This window comes from Agelaius phoeniceus, chromosome Z (genome assembly GCF_051311805.1).
Source record: "Agelaius phoeniceus isolate bAgePho1 chromosome Z, bAgePho1.hap1, whole genome shotgun sequence".
Classification (NCBI taxonomy): domain Eukaryota; kingdom Metazoa; phylum Chordata; class Aves; order Passeriformes; family Icteridae; genus Agelaius; species Agelaius phoeniceus.
In genome coordinates, this window is record NC_135303.1 from 16,743,214 (window position 1) to 16,764,298 (window position 21,085).

General features: G+C 34.3%; 1 protein-coding gene across 1 annotated transcript in view; it reads right to left on the minus strand.

The window, feature by feature from the left end:
• MAN2A1 (mannosidase alpha class 2A member 1) overlaps positions 1-21,085 on the minus strand; it is a 107,242-nt gene that overhangs the window by 48,413 nt on the left and 37,744 nt on the right. The window contains exons 8-12 of the mRNA XM_054653333.2: positions 19,325-19,502; positions 15,118-15,320; positions 10,834-11,019; positions 9,398-9,512; positions 6,494-6,561 (exon numbers count right to left, since the gene is read on the minus strand). Coding sequence (XP_054509308.2) covers positions 6,494-6,561; positions 9,398-9,512; positions 10,834-11,019; positions 15,118-15,320; positions 19,325-19,502 — 750 coding nt within the window. The remainder of the gene's footprint in view (positions 1-6,493; positions 6,562-9,397; positions 9,513-10,833; positions 11,020-15,117; positions 15,321-19,324; positions 19,503-21,085) is intronic.

Consider the following 21,085-nt stretch of genomic DNA (forward strand, 5'->3'; position numbering starts at 1 on the left):
CAGAGGAAACCAGAAATTTATTGTAAGACCTAATTGTCATATTTTATTTAAATCTTGTAATTTTTTATAGCTACTGAAGCATCAAACACCTTCACTGTCTGATTGTACTGGTACTGCAAACCCCAACAAAAGATGCTGATATTCCATGTATTGAAATGAAAGGACTAAATTTGTGCAACTTAGAAAAACAGCAAAGATCCTATGAATCCTACAAACTAAGAACTTATTTACTGCTTTAATTTTGCAGTGGCAATTTCAAAGACAGTCAGTAGACAAAAACATTTAGAACAGACTGTCATTGGTTCATCCACAGTAAGACCAAAAACTGTATAATTTTTATACACTAAAATTTAATCTTTAAAAGTTTGAAATGTAACAACTTTTAGAATAACTTGAATTCAGAAGCACAGCATTCAAAAACTGAGTTTTAAAAAATAAAAATTATTTCCACAAAAAGCTTTGAAGTACAATTAATTGCAAATCAAAGTTGCTTTTTTCTTCTTCACAATGAAAACTTATCGTACCTCAAAAAATGTACCACCATTCAATTTTAAAGCCCTTAAACAAAACCAGGCATTCATCTCTGAGCATATTTGTTGTTTTGTTTTTAGACTTCATAGATAACTTTTAAAGAGATGTCAATTACCAGCACCTGGAGTCAGTTCTGAGATAAGCCTGTATGAATTATACTTTTTAATGTTTTTTTAACACAAAAAGTAGAAAACTCACACAGAAAATACAGAAACCTCTGAAAAACTATTATGACCTTACAAAAAGAGTGAGAATACAGAGATCAAGGCGCTGTGAAACTCTTCCATACCCCTCACTTCCTGTCCCATTAGACATTGTCAATGGAGAGTTTGCTGGTTTGGTCATAAAGATATTTGCACAACTAAGTTCCACCTAAAAAACAGAATGAATGAATGTATCATGCTTTTTTGTTCAGTTTGAATGTGCACCACTTTTACCAGAGTGATTTTTACCGAAACAGTTATTTCAAGTTCACATTTAGTAACATTTCAAGATTCAGATGAGTTATCCTGAGTCAGCCAAGCATTTCATTGCCTCTGCAACAGCTCTTCCATCATGAAAACCAAGGAGAATGCTTTTTAAATATCCCATCAATTTAGTCAAAATGACCTTGAGTTTACTACAAACGGAACATGTTCCTGGCAGTTACAGGTCACCTGAAATCTAGTAAATTGATCAGGCAGCTGAACACTGAGATTAACACTTTAAAGTAATTTTCAAAAAACCATTAGGCTGTTTTCCAACTTAAGCAGCCAGGGTATTGGAAACTAAATGCAGGCTCTTCATATATAACCTCTAAAGTGTTTTCTAATTTTTCACCTACTTGCACCACTGTGTGCTTAATAGATGGGCTTAATTAAGCATTGTTTCTTAATAGAAACAGTGAGTATTAAGGCTTGACTGAATGAGTATTCATCCTGCCCACCTCCCTGAAAGATACAAATACAGAGGTTTCACTTAAACAAACACACAAGGTTGTACATTTTGTGATCACTAGTTCATCCAATTAAAACTTAAAAGTATTGGTTTGGTTAGTGTTTGCTTGTTTTTTCAAGATCTGTTTTCTTCTCTGGGAAACAGGTGTGCACATTAACAATGCATGAATTGCTACAAATATTTATGAACACATCTTAAATGTTATGGTATTCTTTTCTGTTTTCTTTAAATTTGGGGTTTTTTTCTTCATTGAGCTTTGAAAATACCTTTCCTTCCACTGTGCTTTTTTTTCCCAGCAGTCTTGGAGTATAACTAGGAATATATGCCTCTGAAATCATGCAAGCATAAAAGGAATTTAAGATGCTTATTATTAAAATGTCAAATGCTGTTGGAGAGTCCTCTCCTTGTAAATACATTGGACTGAAGTTTAGATAGATTATACCAAAACTGGCAACATAGGTCTAAAGGGGAGGGGGGGTGGGGGAGGGTGGGGGAAGGAAACAAAAAAATCACCACCAAAGCAAAAGTTGCCAAATGAAGAATATTACCCTGATCCAGTCACATTCTAAGCTCACAAAGACACAGTTATGGCATGTGACTAACAAAGTTTCCTTCTCAAATTATTCTTGCTGTAGTCATCCAACCAAACACAGTACCATACCCACTGCTCTGTCAATAATTTTTTACTTTGGTACATTATTCTCTATTGCATACTAAAGTTAGCAATATAGCTTTAATTTCTGCATTAAAATGCTGTGTTGAGAAAGCAGTGAATACCCTGCCAAGTGAATTTTTGAAAATATTATCAAGTTGAAAAATTATAGAAGTAAATTGGGATTTTCTTTCTCAAAAAATACCACGCATTTTGGACCTAACGGTATAAACACAACTTACGCCAAAACTTTATTAAATACAACTTTATGCCAAAACCTGCTCATGGATAACAAAGTCAGGATAGTAGCCAAGATTATTTTGTGGCCTCTGTTTGAAAAAAGGAAACATTCTTTTATAATGTGGATATCACTAAACTGCTTTAACAGATCTTTGAGGAAATAATTTATATCCTTCCATAATTAATCCTCTGGGCAACCTAAATATTTCAGCTAATGGAAATAGCTAGCTAAGCTATTTTATAATCTGCTAAGCTATAAAACTGGCCTGATAAGAAGGTTATCATATCATATTGTTCCTCTAAGATCAGTTGGCAAAAATTATTTGTGGGTAAATTATAAGAATAGCTGGTTTAGCACAAAAAAAATCCTAAATAGATGATTTTTTTTTTAATTTTTCATTACCATAGTATCTTCAGTTCAGATAGGAAGATAGGATAGAGTGCAGTAGAACTCAGTATTGAAACTGCCCAGATAGGTATGTGAAGGTTCAAGAGTTAAAATGAGAAGGGGGAAGAAGAGCTAAAACCTAATTGCCATTGTTGGGCCTTTTCACTATGATTCACCATATTGAGCCAAACATGACCACTACAAGATGCAAGCTGGTGCAGACACTCAATCTAGTCATTTGGTCGTGTAGCATGCTCCCCTGCAATGCTGTCTCCAGAAAACAGCACAGACAGGAATAGCTGGAAAACCTTTCCCCTCACAGTCAGCATGCCCTTGATCTGCTGCTGACAGCATAAACAACAGGCGTTCCAAACACACCCCCCACACACCAAGTCCAGTGAGGGCAAGTCTTTTGCCATTCAAAAAGTATGAGCTCTGGTAGACTGTTCCTGAAAACCTGTTATTATACTAAATAGCTGGGGGGCAGTAAGAGAGTATGAGCCGGCAACCAATTTAGCAGCACACACAATGGGCTTTGTCTCCAGGACATGCAGTAATTTTAAACTTCAGAGCAAGACCGAAGTAGTTCCATATCTAGTTGGATATTTTCTTGTGAAAGCTCCATTTTTCAGCTAAACAAAATATTTTTTAAAAAATCATGTAAATTCATTTATCAGTTAAAAGGGATTTAATGTAATTAAAGACTCCATAATTTCAGTATTCAAAAGCCTGATCATTAGCCCACTTAGTCATCCTGTGGTCATGGAGTCAAAGACCTAAAATATGCTGTACACCTATTTCATCAAAATGAACACATTACTTTAAAAATACATTTCTGGATTCATTAAGATATCACAACAGCACTACAGAGAAAAGATGCACAGGTGTGGGCAGAAACAATACCAAAGAGGTTACAGGTGGCACCTGCTTAGAAGCAGTTTGAAATATAATTCTCAACTACACAACGATACGGAGATACTTCACACTGGAACATTAACAACTGAATGAGAGATCTCTTTCTGCTTTCTTTTTCTTCCATGTAATCGAGTTGTCCTAGCTCTCCTGTTCAGTCTGTCAGATCAGTTTTCACTCCCAACTACAACTTCACCAACTAGTTAAGTGAAGAGAACACTTAACTAAAAAGTACACAAAAGAAAGGATGGATGAAACAGGCAAAAAGCACACTACCAACTATGGTCCTGTAGAAAGCTGGTTATATTTGCAATCAGTAAAATAAGGAAAAAAAAAAAAAAAAACCTGAAATTTGAAAAGCCATTATGAGTTTCCCATCACCCTCTAAAAGCACAGGTGATATGACCCACACTTATGTAAGAATAACCAAGATAGAATACAGATTTTTTTTTTTAAATTCTGACACAGAAATGCAAAAATATGAAAAGCTATTTTCACACCTTGGCAGTTACACTGATTTAATTTCTATGCCATATAATGACATATTAGAACACACTAGCAGAAAGAAATCCAGAGATTCAATTACACATAGAGGAATAATAAAGAAGATTAAGAACAGAAGATAAGCAAATAACAAATTTTTGGTGAAAATCAGTTTTTAAAGTCTGTTGATGCTCCAAAATTTTAAATGGAAAAAAACCAGTCTCCTTCTTAAAAGCTTTAAAGTTTGAAGTTCAAGCACAGTAATTCTTAATAATAGATTTATTGAGTTGATTTTAAGCTTCTACTGCAAATAACATTTCTCATGAAATGCTACAAGAAAATTCAGACGCAATCATAATAATCATATATTAGATTTAACCAGTAGTTACAGTGACAGCTTACATACCACTTTTCCCAATGGTAATAAATTTAGTGGAGATTCAGACTACAACCAGAGATAAAGTTAGAAGTCTAAAGAGACTAAGCTAATTTTTATAAGGAAAAACAGCTTAACAAAGAGATATTCAAATAAAAACTTTAACAACAAATTAAACATGAAGTACTGTACACTTGAGTAAAACATTTATGTGAAACACTTTCAAAGTTTTCTAAAAAGGATGTAAAAAAACCCAGGATTTAGTCAGTAATATCAATATTCTCTTATAATATTTTTTTGCCCTTTCTGTCTCCTTTTTCCCCTCTTCAATCTTTTTCTCATATTTCTGACTGCAGTCTTTGGAACATATATCATACCTTATATGACTGTATGGTATCTTCACAATACCAGATAACAAAGTTAGCAATTTTCTACTAGTACTATTTTCTTAGTAAGCTAAGACCAGTTTAGAAACTACCAACATTACCCAGAACAATATTATTGGTAATGTCATGTATATCTATTTAATTTACAAGTCAGAAGGGGAAAAAAAAGGGCAAATATCTGAAATTAATTAAGATCAAAAAGGGGAAAACTTACTTAGCATATTATGCAGAGACAAAAGTGGAACACTATATGCAAACAAAAGGTGTATTAGGGGATGAAAAGGGCACAGGGAAAATTTCAACAGCTAACCTAGGTAAGGAAAGCAAAGGCAACAAAGCTATCCTCAAATGGCAAAGAAAATCTACATCATAATTTGCTTCCAACCAAGTGCTTATATACTACATATACAATCCTCTTCCAGTGAAGAAACCTGAGGAGGTAATTTTGAAAGCTGAAACATTTTTGTTAAATTAATAAGCACCAGAGTTCTTGGTCATTTTGGACAGGTTTAAGATAATCTATTAGCATCTCTGTAGCACTCCAATAAGAGAAGTCCTTTAGTCCTTTTTTAAAAAGCATTCTCTAGAGAAAAGCATACACTAGACACATTATGTATATTTAGTGCTGGAAGACTGAAGACAGCTTCTCTCGAAAGGTTACAAGAACTAAACCTTACTCACTTTTTCAAAGATTTTAACTATATATATATATATATATATATATATATATATATATATATACACACTTCAGCAGTTAGTCAGCTGAATAGTGGGACGTCTGCATCAATTAAGCAAGTAAGTCTTATTAGCATGCCACTAGAACTAGAGAAATCAGATACTAACATCAGGAAAACAGCATTCACTGCTTTTTAAATGAATCTTAAATCTTCTGTTCTGTAAGCAAAAACCTTACATTATTTGATTTGCACAGACAGCAGTTCTCATACCCAGACATCTTATTCACTTTATTTGGATCAGCCACTTTAAATGAATATGTACATTATTTCAGGTGGGAGTGTATACTGAGTGTTCATGGACATAGCAGGATGCCAATTTCAGCTGAATACCCTACAATTACATATAAATAAAAAGTAACTCCTCTTAATAGAACAGAAAGTTGGAGTTAAGAGAGAACAGAATCCTAGATTATCTTCTACTTGATTTTTAAAGTCAATTCAGTATTTATAAACAGTGATTTTTAGTCCTTATAAAAACTTAACATTTTCCTCACAGAGTTAGCTGAGGCACCTGCAATTCTGCCTATTTAGAATCTTCTATTGCTTCTCTCAAGCACAATCTATTTAGTATTACAATGCTGTAAAAGCACACAGAAACAGAACACTTACTTCAGCTGTGGTATGTGAGAAATGCCTGTAGTTTTAACATGCTGGGTCCTCTTTCAATGAGACATAATAATATTAGCATAATCTCCCGGAGTAACTTACTAATTTTTTTTTTAATTTTTGCTCTATTTTGAGCAAAATTTGGAAAAAAAAAAGGAAATGGCATGAAAAACTACTTACTAGGTAGTGAAAACCCATATATTGCTAAAAGAATCTCATACACTGAGTAATATATAAATTATTTACCTTGGTTGCAATGTCAGCTTTATAACTGTCTTGCGTGGCAAAGAATCTTGAGAAGCCTGAACATCATCCTACAAGAGAACATCTTTGAATTTGCTTTTGAATACACTTCAGTAAGTAATATATGAGCTTTGCCTATTATATGCATTTTGTAGAGTACAAAACCATGTTAACACCAGAAACCAAATCTTATTTTAGCCCATTACTGAGGACGACAAACAACAAAATTTAATAAACTAAGTACTTCACACTGACAAAAGTAAGACACTTACTTCAACCAAATCACTGGGAAATATTAGTTTTCATTAAAGATCTTCATTAGATCTTCATTAGATTCTATTATCAAATTATTACACCGGTAATAATTTGTATGGAAAAATTTCATTTTTGCATACAAGCCTTCACAATCACCAACTTCCTTCAAATTTTGCAAATACTTATCACATATTTTTATTAAATTTCTGCTACTATAAATTTACTCTGAAACAATATGCTGCTGTGCACTTACCACAAGCAATCACTGTATAGTCTCCTGTGAGCTCTCATTGTTACCTTATATTGTACAAGAAAAGTTTCAAAAAACATAATTTAGGGTGTGGTGTGGCACAGGGCTCACTTCCACTGAGGAAAGGCAGAGACAAGACATTGCTGTCACTGCTGCATAGCCTAAGAGAACAGCCAAACTGCTGATTCACAGTGCATTCCAGTCAGTTCTTACAATGGTGACCACTACAGACTTTGAAATTGAAGTGTAGAGTTGTCAGTTCTCAAAACATCCTTAAAATCATGTTTTTCAAGTCTAGCAATTGTCACTTACATTTATATTTTCTTTCTGCACTCAAAGAACTAAGACTAATGTACAGGAATTGTGTAATGGTTCTAGTTTTATTTTTAGATTTTCAATCTCATCCACGATCCAACCAAAGCTGGGTCATTCTGGGATCTTTAAGGGTCTTCTCATTATCAGTGTATTGCCTTCCAAGTGATTGATCGTTTGCTTACGAGTGTAGAGTTTGTAAAACTTAACATAAGAAGTACAAAGAATTCATGAGAAAACCATGATGTTTTTGTGTGGAACTAATAATTAAGAAGAGTAGAAAAAGTGCAAGTGGTGTCATTCCAGAGTTCTTCAATAGTGTCTTATTCCCAACTTCCTTTTCTCTGCCTCCAAGAAAGGGAACTTTTCCCTGGTTGTCCCTGCTACCTGCTGGAATGCTGCTGCTATGGTCTTGTGCTCTCTTCGTCTAAGTGCTTTTGACTTCTTCAGCCCTCAAAAACAACAGCCACTTTCAGTCTTACAGTCTTCATCATTTGTCTTTCTCAACTCTCTTGACATTCATTCTGAATGCCCATCCCTGAGCAATTCCTGATGTCAGCTTCCATCAGCCACCAAAGTACCACTCCAAAATGAATGCCTTTGAACTTCCAACTTACTCAAGGTTTGCAGAGGTGTTCTGTAAGTTATCCTGAAGTTCTCCTGTTAGCAGTCTACAAATACCACATTAAAAAGCTTTTGTTGCTATTTCCAATGCATAGTGGAGATACTAGATTAATGATACACTGCAGATATTGTGTGGCAAACAGATAAATCTTAATCTGCTTTTGTAATCACCTTATTTTTTTGCTTTATATAGACACAATAAATTCATTGCAATAACAACTTCCTTTTTAATTTCTGCTTTCACAGTGGTAATAATAGCTTATTGAATTAGTATGCTCCTAGGCAATATACAGTTGAAACAGTAATTAGTGCTTCTACAATGCAGTGGTATTAATCCAGACTGATGAAGAACAGGGACAACAAAAGTTTATTAAAATGTAACATCACAACATCTTCCAATATAATTCAGAGCAGCAGTAAAACCTTAATCCCATGCCTTCAAAATATTCCCACTTTATGAAAGTGCACATTCATTTTCCAAAGAGGAGATAAACTAATATATTTGTGACACACAAGCATGTAGCATACACATGCAGCATATATTTATACATATATATTTGTATAAAAGTAATAAAAAGTATAAAGAACTATTTTAACAAAAATTTTTATATATACATGTGACTAGAAGAATAGTTCAAGATATGACACACCTGGCACAACTAAACCCATAGAATGTATGTCATGTTTATTAGGTCAGAAGTGTGAGATAATCATATAAAAACTGTCTTAACCCTGCTGTGCTTATGCACAAAGAACTTAAAGCATCTCATTTTGTCTATCTTCAGGGTAAATGCACTAAGTAGACTTCCTAAAAATTCATAGCTGTCACACAAGAGCACTTTTGTTCAGAAAGTGAGGAAACTAAGAATTCTGAAAGGAAGCAATATTAGCAAGTGTGTTTCTTCAAGGTGTTCTTTACTGTAAAATAGGTCTCAAAATGATACATGAGGATCCATTGCTGACTTTATCATCCATTTCATTGAACACTCCTGTTTCAAATAATTTCAGCAAAGTAAAAAGAGCATTATATTGAGGTATTGTCTTGACCTAATCTTGCAAACTAAGATTAGACTTCTGTTAGGGATGGGAATTTTCTTCTTCCCACGTTCCTCTGTGAAGCGAAGTCAAATTACAGGACTGCATACTGTTATATATTCACTTATGTATATCCCTTAAGTCATGCCCACAAGAAAATTAGAACACCTGCTTTTACCATCTAACTCAAAAAGGGGAACAAAATAAGTCCCTTTCCTTTAGCCATGTGGGCTTTTTTCAGCATCAACTGCTGACATGTTCACTTTTTAATTTCCGATATCTTCAGTTAATGCAAAGAGTGATAAGTAGCACATTTCTGAGAAGGCATTAGGTGCAAATATAATTCTGACATTTCCCAGGGTTACTCAAACTGAATTCAAAAGACATAGTTCACATTTCATTTTTGGAAAAAATCAAGGAAGAGAGCTCACCATCTTCAGGAGTGGAGTTGCTGTGTCATAGTTATAAGCACTTTTGTCCTTTAGGATAAGAATATGAACAGAGTCAATTATTACTTTCTTCAAATTCATTATTGAATGGAAAAGCCTGTTAAAACATTAAAAACCTTAGTTAGTTTTCAATTGGTTTTATTCAATGCTGTAACATCGAAATTTAAAAACATTTAAGAACTCAAAAATTACGAGTTGCAGAAAAATAAATAAGAATTTTAGCATCAATATAGCATGAAATTAAGATCAGTTAAGTAGCAATGGGTGACCAGCCTGAAAAATGCAGAAATATTCTGAATTATATTCTTGTCTTGCATATTGAAAGTGAGCTACAGCTCCTCCTGTATGCTGTGCTACCAAAGGTGTATTCTCAGAATACCAAGTATTTTTTCAAAATGCTAATCTTAGGAAAGTTTGCAATTTGTATATTTAATTTTCAGTTTCTATAGAGGAGACAAGCCTGAAACATTTGTCAGAATGTCAAGACCATGTTTACACAGGATTAAGAGAACAATCAGAAACACAAAAAATATAAGCTATAAACGATATAAACTACCAGGATGTCTACAAATTTCTGAGGAGAGAGAGCTGGATAATTTTATTTGTAAAGTGAAAAAAGCCTTTATTTCACTCTCTCATAACTAAGTGCATTGTGAATACTTATGATATAGTAGATTAAAAGTATGGAATTTAAAAATACTTTTCATAAAATAGTTTTAAACAAGAGTATTTTAGATGCATTTAAAACAATTACTTATTTAATGAACATGCTCTATCATCAGTCTACCATCATCACCTCAATTAATCAAATTTACTAGTTCTTAACATTCCAATATGAAGCAATTTACTGAACAAACCCATAAATTAAAGCATGTGTATACAGAGACATACATATATCATGAAAAGTTCTCAAAAAAATTCTATGAAGACGCTCGCAGAATTTCTCAATACTTAGAAATACCCCCCAGATGAGACAATAAACAATGACAGACAAGTAGAAGACTTTCAACACAAAAAAGATTTCCCACTTTTAAGATAGGTAGACTACAGAGGGTGTGGGATTTTCCAAAGAATATATGCTTAAATTAGCATATCTTTGGTTATTGCTTATGACAAAGAAATACAAAAACTTCTCCTACTTAGTGCAGAAAAATTCTGTTATTAAGGAAACGTCAGTAATGCGTCTACCTTTTGAAACATCAAAATTTTGTTTGGACGTCAAATTCTTATTCAGAGGGTTCAAAAATATTGCCTAAATGAAGAGCATGAGTAATCAAATCTACTTCTCATGTAGAGCACCTCTACACTTTCAGTGGAGCACATTGCTGTATCAAATTTGTATGTCTGAAATAAACACTTCGATTTTAAAAATGCAAAAGGAGATTAAGATTTAAGTTTATGTATATATAATAAATTACCTGGTGCCATAATCCACAACTACCCAATCTTTGGCTGTTCCTGTAATAGCATCATGATGCTGGAAGAGTCCAAGGTTCCTCCTAGCCTCTGTCAGCAATTTATAGTTATCCACAGAAGGAAATACACTCATCTTCTCAGATTTACTGGACTGTACTAAAGCCAAGGAATAGAGAATTTCAGCTGCCCTGGAATTGCAGAGAATAACCAAGTATTTTTACAGGGTTAAAATGTAAAAAGCAATACATGCTTGATCTGAAGAATAAATGGTAAATAGTTCCATAAGCTCTATAAACCTTGTTCTTGTACATTTTAGAATATCTTTGTACTGTAGCTTCCTGCCAGACTTCTGTGGTGGAAAATGGACCTTTAAAATAAAAATATGACAGTGCAAACTAAAATACACAGTCATAAATGTGTGAGAGGTATATGGAATTGGTCCTAAAACCTCACAGCATGGTTAGAGTGCCTTACAAGAAGCATATATTTTCCATTTCAAAAAACAACTTATTAATCAAATAAATTTGTTTTAAATAAATATCCTAATCTGTATACTACTGAATATCCATTCTGCCATTTGCACTTAAAGCAAACTAAATTCTTCTAAAGGCTTAACCCTCTCATGCACCTGCTCACTACATAGTCACCTGGAGAGAACACCGGGTTCCGAAACCTTACACTGAACAGAATGCAGCCTTTCTCTTCTATTTCTGTTGCAAAAACCTAGCACTAAAATATTACCACTAGATTTTCACTTGCTTTATGAGAATCTAAATTTATTTTACAAAAAATATCCCCATAATTGCCAGTTATTATGGATATTTAAATGACAAAAATGCTTGCATAAATTCTGGGAAAACATCTGTTAACTTTTTTCCTATCTTCTCCTAAAATGTTATAGTTCTCTTTTTGCAAGTCTGAAAAGTGTCTGATTATTTTTCAAAATTTATTAGAGGTTAATGAACATTTCTCGAGTACTTGAAGCAACAAAGATGATGCAGGTTAATGACATAAAAAGCAAAGAAATCACAACAACTATTTTTCTTGTAATGTTAACTTCTAGGCCTACAAGTAATAAATTAAAAAGTAAAGGAAAATAAGTAAACTTTTTTATTTACAGAAGTTGTCAGTGAGGGCATGTGTGGAATTTTAAACTATAGAAAACAAAAAAAATTAACAAAAAACACTTGGTTTTCAGACTATGCATGGAATTAATTGTTAACATGAAAAATTCCTTTAGATTTAATTTTCTCTTCATCTTCATACAATGCATAGACAACAGCTATATAAAACTGCAACTACCATGTACCCAAGTAAACTGAAAGATGCAGTATACATGTTACAGCCTAAACTATTCTCATATTGTCAATATTTCACGAACAGGTGAAGACTTTGCTCCTGCGGGTTAGATAATTGCTCATAAACTACATACAAAATCAAGGTGTTAAGAAGTTTTAAGTCCTATATTTAATTACCAGTGCTAGATTAACCCTAATCACTGTAATTTAAATGTTGCTTAATGCTAATTCCTACTTCTATGAATCTCTCCTACTTTGTCCTCTTGCAGTTTAATTTGAAAGAAAAATGAAAATATTTTAGTTGAAAAAAAGTCATGAGATGGTCACTCATCTAGTGAATGAATAAGCCCTGTCCTAAAGCATTTTACCTTTTTTTTAAAAAATCAAATTAGCCACTAAACACTGACCTAACTTTGCTATAAAGAAGAGAACATAACAAATTTTAGTCCTCAAAATAAGGTGAGATTTTCTTCCCCACAAATAATTTTAATTTAATTTTCTTTTTTATTAATAAGGACATCTCTCAGATGCAGAATTTTCCTTTCATATCTCAATACTTTTCTAAACACCAAAAAAGTTCAATCGTCAATGATGAAAGACACTCAGAAATACAACACTGTATTAGAGAACACTTCAGCTTATAGGTAAGCATCTAATACCTTTCCATATAAGCTGTATAAAGCCTTGGTTTTCTCACATCTGTTTCAAAATACTGCAGATGACCTAATACAGTTTTCAGAAATTTTCCACTTCATTTTAATTTGTAGCATCTGTCCCTGATAGGACACTGCAAATAGACCAAAGTTTGCTTTGCTTATTTGTCAAGGCCTACACTAACTTACGTTACCTAGGTCCAGTTTATATTTAACCTAAATAAATAATATTTCCAAGAGATTTTGAACTCTCAAGATGTAGAATTTTCCATCTGTATAGTTAGAAGTATCACTGTAGTATTCACCTTCTAAATTAGTTCAATTTTCTTTTTGCAGATTTATGCAATTTTTCCCTATTTACATTAGTAACTTTAATAAAATTAATAAAATAAAAAAAATGTGTCCCTAACTTGTCTCAAACTATGCTGCTGTCCTTTGAATCTTTTCATTATATTGAATAAACTTCTGGCCACATATTTTACTCTCTAAACTACTTCAATCCATCCATCCCTCCATCCATCCCTCCATCCATCTCTCCATCCATCTCTCACTTAAGATTAAAAAGTCAATAATGACTCAAATCCCTGTCAATCTCTATAATAAAATCCTTAAGCTTTCTTACACTTCCTTACTACACCATCCCCAAAAAACCTCATTTCTTAAACAACCAACTCTTCTCTTGCTTAAATGGTTAGTTTTGATATTGGGTCCTGGGCTGAACATTATCTCCTGGCTATTATGTAACATGGAAGTGCAGCTTAATTCCAGTATTGCTGGAATTAAAAACCTTCATCCTTGGTAAAGAGCACACACACACATGTATTTACCGTCTGTTCATGGCTCCTTCTCTCACAAATATGGACATACACCAGATAGATAGAGGGATGTTAGCTCAAACATACTATGGAAATAATTATCATCAATTTGAGGATTAAATATGATCCTACTGTATTTCCTTTGACTTTAAAGAAATAAAAAATAAAAGATAAAAACCCTACTCCTGCTGTTCTCATAGCTAATGTAACCCTCATGAAGATTCTCATGGTTTCGGAGAACAACGCTGACAAAAAACCTAATATTAAAACAATGAGAACACATCTATACATTTTTTCTTAGATCTTATTTACAAAGGATAATGAAAAACTAAAAACTTCCCAGGTACTTTTTAAAACTATACTTTAATACATAAGAACACTGACAGATTAGTACTTCTCCAGAGATTCTTTACCTATATCTTTTTCAGAAGTTGAAGGCAACTGAAACATTTAAATTAAAGAATCTCTTTATTAATGTAAAGTTTTAAATACTACAAACAAACTCATATGAAATTTTCTGTAATCTATGTAATAAAAAACAGGAGAATGACAATTAAGTAACCAAACCTAAAAATCTTGAAAAATTAGACTATGATGAAGCTGAATGAAATTATATCCTTGGTGCATTTTAAGAAACAGAAAGGAAATTAATCTAAACTGAAAAAACAATTAGCTAGATAATTCAATTTATAAAAATATTATCTGTCCTTTTCCTGTTCTCTTGTGCATCTTGTCTTCTCCAACAGCAGTATTAAACAACGTTATTTTCACTGAAAATTAAAGATTCCTATGATGAATCATCCACATTACTGCAGTAAAAACTGGATTCCTTGGAAGAAATAAAACAAGTTCTGCTAGATACAGTTCCTCTTCTGAAAGGTACTTGTATCTGCCTTCAAAACACTACTTTCCAAGCTTGCTTGGAAATGCCACTTTCCACACCTCTCTTGCCCGTTGGATACTGCAGCATCCATTACAGCAAAAAAAATTGTAATCCTTCAGGAAGGCTATACATGGAATGTTCAGGATTTACATCACATCCATCTGCCCTAGATTTCCTTCTGGAGCTCTATAACACAGTTAAATCACCTGATGTCTGCTACAAGGGAGAACCATTTAAATACTCCTTTACCAAAATTCAGCAACAATTTTTTTCTTTGAAGAAGATGCAGACAGTTTTCAGAAGAACAGTAGTCTTAGATCACTTGGTACTCACTATTCCTGGCTATTTCTCAGCTTCCTCTGAGAACCTTTTTACTTGTCTCTAAAAAAGTTCACACCATAGCCATAATTCCTTACTTTGTTTTTTTTGCATGTGTGGCTTTTGCTTTCCCTATTAAACTGCCTTTGTCTCAATTAATGAGTTTTGTAGCCTTCACCCTTCCGATTCTCCTCAAGATCCTGTTGGTGGGGGAGTGAGCAAGGGGCTGCCTGAGGTTAAACCATGACAAATACTTACACATTAATCTCTCCTGTGTGCCAAGAAACTTATTATGAAGGTACTGGATGGCAGGATTTACCTTATGTAGGATTCCAAGACTCTGTCCAGGCGTTTATAAAAGGGTCGTGATGTAAAGTACCCACTCCAGTAATGATGATCTCTGTCTGCATAGGTGAAGAAGTCTCCACTTAAAACAGGAAAAAGTGAATTGCTGCTCTTTTCACCTAAATTGCTTTCTTTGAGCAGCGCTTCAAAGTAATCAGATAAAGTTCCAAACTGGGCCTGAATGAAAATTAAAATTACTGTAACAAAGTTCCATTTTCATTATGCAGAAAATACAGAGACAATGAATATTTTTGGTTCCATATACATTTCAGAAACACACAACTCTTCCAGCAGATTTATAGCAGAAAACCTATCCTAAAAATTTTTAAAGTTCCTCTGCACACTTTTCAGACAAGCAGGATAGCATTTCAAAACTCAATACAAGAAGTATTTTCAAAAAAGGCATATCAATTCAGTACAAGAAAGAGATGGATCTGTTGGAGCATGTCCAGAGAAGAGTCACAAAAGTGGTCAAAGAAACACCTTCCCTCTGAGGAAAGGCTGAGAGAGGTGTGGTTGTTCAGCCTGGAGAGGAGAAGGCTCTGGGGACACCTTTCTGCAGCCTTTCAGTACAGAAAGGGCCCTTGCAACAAGATGGGGACAGGCTTTTAGTTGGACCTCTTGTGCTAAAACAGGAGGTAGTGGTTTTAAACTAAAAGAGGATAGATTCAGACAGGATATAAAGACAACTTTTAATACGAGGGAGGCGATACACCCAAGGTGCCCACGGAGGTTGTGGATGCCCCATCTCTGGGAACACTCAAGGCTGGATTGGATGAGACTCTGGGGCAATCTCTGAAGATGTCTCTGCTCATTACAGGGCAGTTGAATGAGACAGTTTTAAAGGTCTCCTCCAACCAAAACCATTCTACAATTCAAGATATGATTTTTTTACTATTATTATTTAAATAGATATACAAAATACTATCTAAATGTCAACAAACAAGTGAAGCATTATTTCATATATTACGAGTAAGTCAGTGATACACAAGCTAAGCAACACCTCAATATTACCCAAGCAGCTGTCTGGGCTAAGGAAGAAATTTTTGTAATGCAACAAAAACATAGTTCTCCTAATCCTGTGTTTTCAAAATTAGCTGTCTTGTGCTCCAGATCTTGCTTAACCCAAAGGATGGCTTTTGATCAAAAAAAAAAAGAAATCAGCATTTGCTTTCAGAAGCTGATTCCTTAAATTCTATACAAAGAAATTGCATTAAGAAATGTAACATGTGGGAGCAGAAAAATTAATTATCTTCTGGTCATTTTTAAAAATGCTCTGGCATGGTAATAGCAGACCTTTACAGAGTAGGTCAAGAACTGGTATCCTTAAGATTCAGGGGAACCAAAAATAGAGTAAATAAATGATTGGCATCAATGTTGTTAGTATTGAGAAATGTTGTTAAAGAAGCATAGATGGCAAAATGGATTTCAAATGAAAGTATTAAAAAAACTAACAGAAGCTGGAGCAGGACAGAAGACCACATATAATTACCAGAAATATCATCACTGTAAACTATAATGATAATATCAATTAACTTTATTTCCTATTACTATTATTATGTTTAACAAGTATGCAATGTAGCATGTTGCAATTTATAACACCAAAATCAAGTTTTAGTAAAAATCTTTCTTTGAAGTGACTTGGAATATAAGGAGTATCAGACTCTCACTGTAACAACAAAATCACACTTTTTAATCATTTAAAAACCCCAAACACTTTCACTTCAAGGTTGTTCAGATCATCCAAGCATTTGTTAGGTGGAGATAATATAGTAACTTGCCAGTTTAAATGGCAGTAAAGCAAAGATAAATATTGCCCCTGAAATCCCACCAATGGTAAACTTTGTCTTATCAGGTCTTCTAGGATAGGCACCTACAAGTAGAAAATAAAAAACAAAACCAACACACCAAGAGAAGACACAAGAGATGATCTCACTTCTGCATTGAATCAGAGGAGTAAAACCTCACCAGAGAAAGCATCAAAGTCAGGTGAATGGAAACAGTGGAATAATCTGGTAGAGTCTTCTATTGGCATAGTAACAGACTCAACTTAATTTATGTATAATAGATGCAAAGGAAATCTCTGAATGGGAGATTGAATTCCTCAAGAGCAAAATAGGTATGTTTTACAGTGATGTACCATAGACTTTTAGAAGAGAATAGTGGCTGGCAGGAGAATCTCAATGCTAACAGATATATCCACTAGATAAACATCACAAAAAGCTGTCTGAAAGAGTAAATCTCCCTTCAGATCAGAAAGGCAGAGTAGGCACTCCCTTGTGTAAGCAGTAATATCCCAGGCATCTCAGCACTTCAGGAAGAAATGTGAACTCTTCCTTTATATAATCTAGACTCTTACATAGCTGAGCATGTCCTGTTACTTGGCTGTGGAGTTACATTCCACTAGGGAAAGTGCAGAAGAGTGTGAAAGAAAGAAAATGTGTCTCCATTTAAGCTCATATTTTCAAGAATAAATGACGTCAGTTTCAAACAAAACAAAAAATCAAGCGAAACCAGAAAAACACCAAAAAAATCCCAACAGACAGGCAACAAACAACTAAGAAAGAAAAAAAAAGAACAAAAAAAGAGAGAGGAAAACCTAAGTATCTGAACAAAATGGAAAGGAGAAATGCTCTGATGCCAACAGTGTTCCAGCTGATCAAAATACCCTAGGTATGAAGCAGCAGACACAGAGGATTTTGCTTCTTTTTGTCTGGGTATTAAAAACCAGAAAAAGGGTCAGATACTTCCATGAGGGAACCAAGGGACAATGTGACCAGCCTAATGAAGCAGACTCGCTAGAATCCTTGACAATGGGCTGAGCAGAACCTTTCAGAAGAACTTTCAGAGGTCTTAGGACAGCACTGGTTCTTGAAGAATGACTTCAGAGCCAGAGCCTTCAGTTTTTGCCCCAGAGACAAAATCATCCAGCCCAGGTTAGTAAGAACTACAGAAAATATGTTGCTGCTAGTATCCAAAGAGTAATTACCTGTACAGAACACACATTTTTGACAGAAGTAAAGCTAGTGATAGCAGCAAGCTTAAGTTTTAAAAGATGGGCTTTAGATTTAGAAAAATTGAAGAGTACTCTGCAGGTCTGCCTCCCTCCACTAAGACATGTGGTCCTTCACCATACATCATGTCACCCACATCCCATAGGAAAGACATAAAATTGAGTTTTCAAATAAAATATAATCCAAAGAAATCATTTTATATAGAATACAAGTCCAGAAGTCAGCAGAAAGTAATAACGTACTACAGACACTACTCAAATGCACAGTTGGAAGAATCAGGGGAAGTCTCAGAAAATATAAGGAAAAACAGATGCATGCACAAACCATACCAGGTTTAAAAAAAAAGCCTAAATGTAAAAGCAAGCAAAAGTGCACTCTCAGGTAACACTCAAAAAACCCAAGGTTGTGGCCCCCATTTGTTAATGTCATGCTGAAAGATGATGAGAAGCTGTCGGAATACAGAGAGCATTTATAGTACCAGAAGTCCCTAGGGCCTCCTCGTACTTCAAGAAGTACACACTCAAGCATATGAATTTGTGTTTTAACTCTTACACAAAATCATTGATTTGAAGTGGTACCTCCTTTCATAATTGTGTTAATATATTCAGTGCTTTTGTAGCCAGCTCAGTCTCAGATTTTATTGTATTCAACAACATGTGCCAGCAAGGGCATCTCTTAAGATTTTTGGTTTGTTTTGGGATGTAAAACCAAGAGGACACAAATAAAGCAGCAAAATCTTCTTTAACTTCTAATAAGAAAATACAATAATTAACAATTATTATTGTTAATCAATTATTAATTATTAATGTTAATTAAAAATTAACAAAGTCTGTGAGTCTTAAGTAACAATGCCTGAAGCCTGTGAAAACAGTCTAAGAAAACAATTAAACCTACTAGCTATTCTTCAAATTAATCTAGTTTGGAAACTATCTATAGTTTTCGAGGCAATATTATTAATACCAACATTTTTATTTTGGGGGAAGAGAAGGTAGTAAAGGTTAGAAAAATGTAAGCTACCAAGACACATCAATCTGCTGTTAAATAATATATAAAGATTCACATTTGAAAAAAAATCCAAACCTAACCACAATTACTTTTTCCATGAAGAATCACAGAATATTGGGAAATACAGTTTTCTCAACAAGCCAGAAAATGTGTTGTAGTTACCTTAACATGCCACTCAGGACGAGAATTCATATAATCAAACAGCTTCTGATAATTCTGGTACTGCTGATCCCATTCAGAGCTCTCGGTGTAGCGGAAATCGTCCCCAAGTGGAGCTAACAGAACTTTTGTACGGAAAAGCTTTGACTTCTTCCTGTATTGATCTAATATCATCCAAGCCCTTGAGGAGAGAAAAAAAGAAGAGCAATTCAGAAGACAGAGGGAAAAAAGTCAGCATTTGGCAAGACAATTCTTAGATATCAAGTTGTGCATTAGGATGACCCCCAAACAAGACATACAAAACTCTGTTGTCTCACTTCGTAACAAAAAGCTGGATGCAATTCCCCCCATTGGGACACCATATTCAACCTACTATTGTTGCAAACACCACGCTAATTAAATCCTTCAATAAGCTTATCAAGCTTCATCTCAAGCAGTAGGGCAGTCTGGATCAATTTGTGCCTGTGCCAAAACTAACCTCCAGTTCAAATTATGTTTACCTGCTTTATATTTAGATAACAATCCTAATCCTCTCCAGCCCCTATTTACAATAATAAGCAAGCTCTTTCCATCCCCTCTGGCACCTTCCTTTGATACTTTGCTTATCATGTCCTTGGCAGAAAAACTGCCCGCAGATTAATCTCTGAGGAACTCCAGACTTGCAAATTAAAAAAAAAAAAAAAACAATGCAGGAGGAAGTTTGCTGGTAAAAATCACTGTTCTCCCTTCTTACATGTCTTAGAGCCTTCCTTCTTGAATCTTTGAGTCCTGAAAAATTAAACCCACTGTTTTGGCCTTAAGAAAACCCAAACAAACCCGAACCTACCAAATCCAGAAACAAAATACTCACACATGCACACACAGAAAAAACTGCAGAATTATACTTTGGCACCTACTAATTCTAGGATGGGTAAACTATCAGTTCCACAGCAGCAAAATATTAAGAATCACAGGACTGGTATCTAGGTTACTGAAAAAGTCCATTTTCAATCCTCCCCCTCCAAGTCACAACTATTATCAGCATCTTCAGATGCTGATACCCTCTAATTAAAATTTTGTAAATAATTCTCATAGGACATAATTTTGTAAATAATTCTCATAGGATATAAAAACCATAGTAACATATTTGAGAAAACAGAAATACAAATTCCAAGACTTTAAAGACAAAATACTATAAAATTCAGATTCTAATGAGGTTCTTTTGGTTCTTCAAGTCTTTTTAATAGATCTAGCAAAATCACCTTTCAACTGACACTCTTGAAGAATTGCTATTTAAACATTTATGCAGAATTTATAGTCCAATATATTTGAAACCCCTCCTTCTTTGTGAAGCATGTCAGAGCTTATCTGATTGCAGAAGTACTGCATAGACACAAGGTCTGACTGTGTTCAGGAGGGAGAAAGGGGCCAAAAGGGGCCACAATATTAATTCAGTTAAGGATCTATAGAGCTCTAACGAGACTAGAATTTACCCACCTAGCGGCTTCCCCCTGTCCCCTGTCTATTAGTGGATTTATAGTTCAGATTGCCAACCAATACTTTCCATGACTTTCAACAGGTTGTAAGATTTAAACACAGAAGTTTACTCACCACACAGCTACCAGAACAACTGGCATAACACAAGACTTGGCAATGCTTCCTTCTAAGGAACCAGTCTAACTCAAATTTTCCACATATAGGCTATGGTTGAAAACATACTTTAGTGTTGAATCTCTTGAAAAATACAGGTAACAGGATATTTGACTTGGACATCTCTCTTCAAAG